This window comes from Lactuca virosa, chromosome 1, assembly GCF_052849685.1.
Source record: "Lactuca virosa cultivar CGN04683 chromosome 1, Lactuca_virosa_CGN04683_v6, whole genome shotgun sequence".
NCBI classification, from domain to species: domain Eukaryota; kingdom Viridiplantae; phylum Streptophyta; class Magnoliopsida; order Asterales; family Asteraceae; genus Lactuca; species Lactuca virosa.
The window spans coordinates 124,925,544-124,935,428 of NC_136426.1; the positions used below are offsets into that span (position 1 = coordinate 124,925,544).

The 9,885-nt window shown below is 35.0% G+C and overlaps 1 protein-coding gene across 1 annotated transcript; it reads left to right on the forward strand.

The window, feature by feature from the left end:
• The first annotated feature begins 8,261 nt into the window (after positions 1 to 8,261).
• Positions 8,262 to 8,987, forward strand: LOC145120119 (G-type lectin S-receptor-like serine/threonine-protein kinase RLK1). Its single transcript, XM_079055913.1, has one exon. It carries the CDS (start codon positions 8,262 to 8,264, stop codon positions 8,985 to 8,987), a length of 726 nt encoding a protein of 241 aa, XP_078912039.1.
• The last annotated feature ends 898 nt before the right edge of the window (positions 8,988 to 9,885 follow it).

Below are 9,885 nucleotides of genomic sequence, written 5' to 3' on the forward strand. Positions count from 1 at the left end.
TGTCTTGGATCGCCGAATGAGTGGACAACCTAGCCAGTCAGAATCACAAAAAGCAGTCAAGGTTAAATCTTCTTTAGACGGAAGAAAAATGCCTTGACCTGGAGTTGATTTGAGATAGTACAGAACACGTTGTGCAGCATCCAAATGGAGAGGAAACAAACTGACTGAGTGTATTTATAGCAAATGTTATGTCTGGTTGAGTCAACTGGAGATATAAAAGACGACCAATTAGGCATTTTTATTGCCCTGCATCGATAACTAGGGAATCAGTAACATTATCTTGTTTAGCATTTTGCTCCGTTGGAAAGGAGCATGGTCGACATCCTTGAAACCCACTATCAGCTAAATTGTCTAAAGTGTATTTTCTCTAACTAAGAAGCATGCCATCAGACGTACGAGTCACTTCAATACCAAGGAAATATTTTAAAGGCCCCAGATCCTTGATACTAAATTTATTATTAAGATAGGACTTGACCTTGGCAATTTGTTCAGTATCGTTCCCAAGAAGTATAATGGTATCGATATAAATAAGAGTTGCAACATAAACGGACTTGGATTTCAAGATGAAAAGAGAATGATCCGCTCACGAATATCGAAAGCCAATACCTAAAAGAGAATTAGTAAATTTGGTGTACCAGTTGCGTGATGCTTATCTTAAGCCATACAAAGACTTATTTAGACGACATACATGTGAGTCCCCTTCTTTTGCAAATCCTTATGGAACCTTCATGTATACTTCTTCAGTAAGATTTTCGTGCAAGAACGCGTTGTTCACGTCTAAGTGATGTATAAACCAATTCTTCTGTACCGCAACAGCAAGAATGGTTCCAACCATCACCAATTTGGCAACTGGTGCAAAGGTCTCATGGAAATTGATGCCTTCAACTTGCGTGAAATCTTTGGCGACCAATTTGGCTTTATATCACTCAACTTATCCTGACGTTTTGTATTTTATGTTGTACACCCACTTCAAGTCAATTGCTTTCTTTCTTGGGGGTAGTTTGGTTAACTTTCAAGTATTATTGTTTTCAAGAGTTGATATTTCCTTCTACATTGCATCTCTCCATTGAATATATTTTGTAGCCTGAGAAAAAGATCTAGGCTCTTCTTGCGTGGTTATAGCAGCCAAAAAAACTTTATGAGCATTAGAAAAAATTTTATAAGCCAAACAATTAGACAAATGGTGTACTGTCGAGGTCACTGAAGTGGCCTTGGGGAGAGAATGGTCAATGGAAGATGGCAAGTTAACTTCATAATCGTCATACCATATAGGTTGAGTTTGAGTTCTTTCATATCTTCGTGTTTGTTCAACATCAGAATTATCATTTGCGTTAGGTCTGGTATCATTGTTGTTGTCGTGAGTAGGATGCTCCATATTAGAATTTTGTGACCCAGAATTATTTGTCATGTGTCACACCCCCAATTGATTAAACTAACGAGTTTCCTAGTTGTTCAATTCAGATCAAGTAAGACTTCTAGTATTAGCTAACTAAATTTGTGAATTCAATTAACTCATGTATGGTTGTTCATCATACATGCTTACACATTAACTTACTTATTTTCTTAGTTAATCCTAGGTTCATATTCACTAATTCTAGGCATACAATATTGTTTTCACAAATCCATATGGTTCAAGCAATTAAGATGATGTTCATGCAACTCAATAGCTTGATTATTAACAGAAAATAATTATTGTTAACACATAAGGGTCTTTAACAAGATTAACAAGAAAATTCACCAAATCAAAACTAATCCATGCCATAAAATCAAACCATAGCTATAAGTTTATCTAACCTAAACAGAAGCAAAGAGTTTTTAGCTCATGTCTACAATAATTAACAATCCAAAAATGAAACCTAATGATGTAAACATAGTTTATGCAAAAGCTTAAGAAAAAGCATAGTGTTTATTGCCTTTGATCTCTTCTAACTTGACTTCTAGGTTGAATTTTCGAAAACCAGAGCTCCAAGAACCCTTTTGGCCTCCAAAAATCGTCCAAAGCTTCAAGAATTAGTTAGGGTTCCGAATGAAAGCGTTTCTATATATACATTCTGAAAACAGAGCCAACTCGACGAGTTTTTTGACCCAACGCGTCGAGTTGGTCATTAAAATCCCGTGTACGGCAAGTCAGCGTCAAGAATCGCGAACTTTCTGATCACCTCGTCGAGGTGATGGCCAACTAGTCAAGTTCTCTTGGAATCAACATTTTCTCAAAACATAAAAGTCGTCCGAAATTGTGTCTAGTTTTCAGAACATTTTGAATCTCGTCAATCGGAGTTACGGTTCATGAGATATAGCCAAAACACTAATGAGGGGTCAAGTTGTCCAGCAACATCCTTCTTTCTTCAAAATCCAAGATCCAAGCTTCCAAATGCTAAATCTGCTTCCTTTTCCATCCGAGCATGTCATTGTTGCTGAAAAATGAAATTCTAAACTAATTAAGCACCTTTTGTTCATTAAATGAGATAAAAACAACATAAAGTATTAAGATAATGCATGAATTTTATAACTAAATATGCCCATATCAAAATACCCCACACTTGACTTTTACTTGCCCCCAAGCAAAACTGAATTTTAGCACACTAGTATCACATAAGACAATCCCAATCGAACCCAACCATTATGTCAAGAACGCAACGCATGCATTTGTGTCTAAAATTTTCCTAAGGACCCCCTAATCATAAATACTTACAATCCTCATAAACACTCGCCCACTTCTTTTGAACAATGGTCATTTTATGCATCCCTCTGAATCCATCCGTGAAAAACTTTCTTAACCTCAAGTCATTTTTGGTTAAACCCCCAAGCACACATACGATAAAATAACCTAGAAAAGAAAATTACAATAGAAATACTTGATACTTCGTATCTTCAATGATTTGTAGCTTTTCTTCTTGATATTTCTTGTTTGACTTCATAGCTTTTTATATTCTTCCTTTCAAACATTTCATCACTCTCTTTTTTTTTCTTTTTTTTTCTTTTTCAGCTTTTTTTTTTCTTTTTTTTTTCAATACTCACTTTTTTTTCTATCAAAACTAAAAACCTAGAAAAAGAAATATATGCTTATGCAAGGGGTATAACTTCATCATTTATTGGTTAAATGCATTAGTCTCATGTGCAATGACTACTTAAGCTTCTCTGGATACATTTCTGGTACACGATGCTAAACATATTTCATTCCTCAAAATAAACGAGGTTATGTTTTTGTCCCATGATTTCACTAGAATAAAGGGGACCACAAATGCATTATAACATATATTGGCTCAACTAAACATTTGGGTCCTCATAAAATCATCAAACACAATACTAGCATGAATCTTAATTGCTTTACCAAGATTTCCTAAATTAACCCTAGCAATTTTTTATGCAATTTTTTTTAAATTATACCTTGGATTTTAATAGGATTCTAATGTCACTAATGTAATCAACCCCATACCCTACACTTAATTTATGCAATGTCCCCATTGCATGTTATGCATGATAGAGAACATAAAATTAATGAGAGGATTGGAACAGACTCCCCTGGGATAGAAGTTACGAGGTTGATCTTCTTCTTTTTAAGCTCCATCTTCAGCTGACTTTGGCATGGGAACAACTCATCCACGCCTTGGGTGTCATACGTCTCGTGTGGTTGACAACTCTAGATATACTGGAAAAAGCTTCTTGGAAAACTTCATAAATGGACTTCAAAATATAAACATTGCCCGCATCGTATGGAATCAAATCGAAGAATCAAAAGTAAAATGACTGAGCAACACGCCGAGTTGATATTGGAGAACTCGTCGTGTTGGATCGTAACTTGGGCAGAAATCGCATTTTTCCTCTGGAACTCGTCGAGTTGTATGTATGCACTCGACGAGTTTTTGGCTCTGATCAGACAAACTCTTCTTTCTGCTTCAGTTCTGATTTGGTGTTCAAGGAGGGTATTATTGTAATACACCTCCTTATAATCTTCTGTGACGAGACTCCTTTTAGAAAATATAAACATCAGACTCAACATATCGCTGAAAGTCTTCTAATCTTCTCGTCTACGACTCGACCCCTCACTTTATTTCCCTCACGCTTTAAGAAATCGCTCTAATCTCACCATAACTTCTGCAAAGATCAAATAGAAAAACTACATAATAATAGGAAAACTAACATCAAATTAACATTCCTATATTACCCTAATAGACTAGAAGTTTAGAAACAAACCAAACTAAACACACAAAATAAAAATAAAAAGAAAAAGAAAAGCAAACTCTAATGACGGGTTGCATCCCGCAAGCGCTTCTTTTTATGCGAGTCTTGAGCTGGACTACCAACTTAATAAAATTCCAATAAACTCAATGTCAATCCATCCGTTGCATTGAATATTTTCTTTGGACCAATTTGTAAAATTTGGCTCTTTGCTTCAAAAATTGGCCAACCGAGCTTGAATTCATGGAACCCAAGAATCTTGACAAGGGTGGGAACCGGTCGGGTACTAATCAGAAATGGATCGTGCTTTAGAACTTCCTCCAAAGTTGTAATCATCACCCCATGCTTCGAAACACAAACCGAAAATGCAGGGGGCCACGTCGTGGTAACGGTCAAACCTTGTTGTGGTTCCTGCAACTCAGCATGTTCTTGTTCTTCGTCTGACCCTTCTGCCAGCAACCTTTCCTGCTCCTCCAAATCTCTTTCTGGATTAAATTCTTCATCTTGTAACTTTAGCTCTTGTGACTCAGATTGTTCTTGTTCGTTAGACAAGATGTTATCTAACCATCTTCCTAATTTCATCAAATCTTCATCTGAGTCATACTCCTCATCTTCTTGCTCAATTTCCTGTACTACTTCCTCAAGAAAAGCATCAACAGCATCGAGATTTGGAAAATCCATAATAAAATTAAATATAAAAATTAAATTATAAAAAAAAAATTAATCAACAAATAAAATAAAAAATGATAACAATTAGCAAATAAAATTAACTATTTAGAACCGTTCCCCGGCAACGGCGCCAAAAACTTGATGTGTGTTAAACGAACTAGTTTTAATCCTAACAAACTCAAATAAAAACAAACACATGCAGGCAGTATACCTATCGATAGCAGTTTAGTTTAAGCAAGTAGGGTATCGAATACAGGGAACGATAATAGCTAAAATTAATACTAATATTATCTAAATAAAACAATTAATTAAAATGGGGTTACTCTCTAGTTTTGCAAGACTAGAAAACTTAAGTAAGCAAATAACACTAAAACAAAAGACAACTAAACAACTAAATAGAATAGAAGGTAACTAGATTCAATGATAAAAGAGACTTCTGTTTAGGTTCGACTCACTTATTCATATAGTTGATCTTATGGCAAGTGCAATGGATTAATATGTCATTGGCTACTGATTTCTAATGTGATTAGATACATGTTCACTATTAATAATCCTTAGCGAACTAGTTAATTCAAACGATGGCCAATTGATTAAACTAATGAGTTTCCTAGTTGTTCAATTCGGATCAAGTATGACTTGTAGTATTAGCTAACTAAATTTGTCAATTCAATTAAATCATGTATGGTCGTTCATCATACATGCTTACACATTAACATACTTATTTTTTTGGTTAATCCTAGGTTCATATTCACTAATTCTAGGTATACAATATTGTTTTCACAAATCCATATGATTCAAGCAATTAAGATGATGTTCATGCAACTCAATAACTTGATTATTAACAGAAAATAATTATTGTTAACACATAAGGGTCTTTAACAAGATTAACAAGAAAATTCACCAAATCAAAACTAATCCATGCCATAAAATCAAACCATAGTAATAAGTTTATCTACCCAAAACAGAAGCAAAGAGTTTTTAGCTCATGTCTACAACAATTAACAATCCAAAAACGAAACCTAATGATGTAAACATAGTTAATGCAAAATATTAAGAAAAGGTATAGTGTTTCTTGCCTTTGATCTCTTTTAACTTGACTTTTAGGTTGAATTCTCGAAAACCAGAGCTCCAAGAACCCTTTTGGCCTCCAAAAATCATCAAAATCTTCCAGAATTAGTTAGGGTTCCAAATGAAAGCGTTTCAATATACATTATGAAAACAGAGCCAACTCGACGAGTTTTTTGACCCAACTCGTCGAGTTGGTCATTAAAATCCCGTGTACGACAAGTCAGCGTCAATAATTGCGAACTTTAGGATCAACTCGTCGAGGTGATGGCCAACTCGTCAAGTTCGCTCGGAATCAACATTTTCTCAAAACACGAAAGTCGTCCGAAATTGTGTCTAGTTTTCAGAACATTTCGAATCTCGTCAATCGGAGTTACGGTTCATGAAATATGGCCAAAACACTGATGATGGGTCAAGCTGTCCAACAACATCCTTCTTTCTTCAACGACAAAGTATCAGCACACGTCGCTGCTAATCGTATTAGCGGCGACACACGCTACTTTTAGCGGCGACGCATGTCGCCGATAATACACTAATTTCTTGTAGTGAACAAATAAAGTATTTCACAAAATATGAGTTTTATTTAGGGAAATGTTCTATTTGATCATAATTTTCCAAGTTAATGATATTTTTTATTTTCAATTTTTCATACATGGCGAACTAGTGGAGTTATGATATTTTCGAGACTGTATGACAATTAAACTAAATAGAAGAAAACCCATAACTATTGTTTTATACAAACTTAAAAAATACCATCAAATATGGCGGATGATTATCATGTACACAAACCTCTTATAGTTGAATAACTAGTGGCAAGTGGGGATGTCCTACATGCTGTGTTAGGTTTATTAGTTCTGTAACTTTCTCTTATACAATGAACAATTCTATAATTTTACTATTAAACCGATAGTATTACCATAATGTTTCATAGACAACGACCATTTATGTAATATCGCTATTATAAATAGACCATTTCTATAATTTTTCTATTAAGCATAACCAATTCTATAACTTTATCTTAGGTCAGACAATCGTGTCGTGTTCGGGTTGGCGTGTCGCGGGTTGGCGGGTTGGCTGGTCAAAATATGCCAACCCAAACACGACCCATTTAAATATACAGGTCACGGGTTGGCGTGTCACGGGTTGGCGGGTGTGGAACATAAACTCATATATGACCCACGAACCCATTTATTTATACGGGTTCAGAGTTTGATGGGTTTGTGGGTTAGATTTGGGTTCGTGGGTCAGATTCCATAAATAAAATTAACAATTAAACATGAATAAATTCTTGATGGTTGATGCAAACATATCTGAATTTTAGACACTTAACTACTTAAGTCTTAAAGTCTTAAACATCCAAATAAAAATTTAAAACATTCATAGAAACATGTTCAATGCCTCAATCGCTCATACAGCCATACGCCGATACGCCATTTGATTTAGGGCAAAAATGAGGAAAATCAATTCGTTACAGACTTACTTACGACCTTATGAGTTAGGACCACAAGTCAAAATATCAATACAATTAAAAATAAAAAATATATTTTTTTTTATTAAAAATATAAATGGGTTGGCGAGTCAACCCATTTATTTTTTGAGAAACTCATATATGATCCGTTTAATAAACGTGTTGGCAGGTTGGCGGATTGGCGGGTTGAAAAACTCAACCCAAACCCGTTTATTTCGTGTCGTGTCGCGGGTCGTGTCGCGTGTCGTGTCGAGAATATTTCATTATCGTAATTGTATTTTATATAAGGACTATTCATATATTTTTCTATTAGACAGAGATCATTTGTATATTTTTATCTTACAGATAAATCATTTCAATAATTTTGTCATACGTAAGGACCATTACATAAATTTTAAGATATGGTCCATTCTGTAATTGTGTCATACCTACTTAAGGATCATTTTATAATTTTTTTATTTAGACATGGTCCATTTCTATAAATTTTCCATACAACAATTATAAAAATTACTACAAATTTATGGAATAATGTAATGTGCATACCAATATTTCATTTGTTAAGGAGGATTTTCCCTTTCAACCCACTTAATCCAACGTCATATCAAAAAAAATTTCTTTTTATTTCGTCTTTCACAACCCACAATATAGAAACCGTATATTTTCCAACTCACTTGTAACATCACTAATTTTTATTTAATTTAATTAGAAAATATAAAATAAAATAAAATAAAATAAAATAAAACATAATTTCTGAGCAGAAGAGTGGCGGGAAAAATTCTTCTTCAATTGAATTGTCATTGAGTTATCTAGTTGGTTCATTGTATGTCTCCTGCGGTGTATATGGGTTTCCGTTGATTGACATGACACCAATGAAAAATGAATGGAAATGCTCAACAATTGTCATTACAAGGAAAGGAACCATAAAGACCAATCTTTATTTTCTGCCCACAAGAGACGTGTTGCATTATTTGTAGACTCCAAAAATCTTTCTGTTAACCATAAAGCAACTATCTTATTATTCATTAAATACTCGTTTCATCATTGTTATCCATCATTCCAGCAATTTCATATGGCCCCAGCCCAATTGCGTCTCGTCTTTCTAACTATTTTCCTACGTTTCATAGCTGCACAACAGAATGATGGTTCTGTATCTGTTGGTGCATCACTCACAGCCACATCCGATGTGAAACCATGGCTTTCATCTTTTGGTGAATTTGCCTTTGGGTTCAAACAAGTTCAATGGAACGATAATTTCTTGTTATCCATATGGTACGAGAAGATACCTGACAAGACAATCGTCTGGTATCCAGAAGAAGGTCGGATGGTGCCTACAGGATCCAAAGTTGAGCTACTTCGTGAAAGTGGACTTGTACTCACCGATCCTCAGGGCACAGAGGTATGGAGATCGGGTTCCATTTCCGGTGTTACATCAGGTTTTATGAATGATACAGGTAACTTCGTGATTTTTGGTAGCAATTCTCGCAAGTTATGGGGTAGTTTTGATTTTCCAGCAAACACCCTGTTGCCTACTCAGGTTATGGAGATAGGTGGAGGCATGAATTCAACAATCAATACAACAAACTTCTCTGGTGGACGATTCCAGTGATAATGACACCTGCAAAAGTACCTGCTTGGAAGATTGTTTCTGTGTTGTTGCAATATACATGGACAACGAATGTTGGAAGAAGAGGCTGTCGCACCCCCAAACCAGAATGGCAGAAACGTTCAGGGGCGGAGGACGTTATGTACAGTATCATATCAATGCATAATAGTAAACAAGCAACAACATCATCCATTGCATTAATTGTATAATTTAATACAAGTGTGTTCTGTGTATAGTTTGAACGAAAACCAAAATATGAATCAAAATAAAAGACGAGTCTTGAATGAGCTCCGTCTTCTCAAAACCTGGTCCAGTGTACCTGTCTACTGGTGACCTGAGAATACAAGTTATTTTGAAAGAGTAGATCAGCATTTAAGTCGGTGAGTTCATAAGTATTTAGTGTCTGTTGTTGTATATGTTTAATGAAAGTGTTTGTAAATGTTTGTTTGTAAATGTTTGTATCTCGTAGAAAATCCTATATTTTCTACTTTAATTGAAATGTAGTCTTCTACCAAGACACGACTGTTCTGTATGTTTTTTCTTTTGTAAAAGTGAGTGTTTTCCCAAAGACTGGCTATCATTTACTAAAAATATAGTTTACATTACCGTTTATGTGAGAAGATCACAATTTGAATGTAATGGGAAAATAATAAAGATGTACTTGTAGTATTGTATATAGCAACTACCGTTGTACTAACTACCTTAAAACAATTGTTTAATTAAGGTAAAATGTGATATAGTTGTAACCATACTTGATTGACTAGTAAAACACGATGTTCGAAGACATCGAAATGGTATGACATTCGTCACCCGTAGACCTGCAGGTCCCACTGTAGCTAGCAGCAAGGTGTAGGATGGTCAATCTCATATAGATCTATACACAAATTCACGCTCTCCCTCC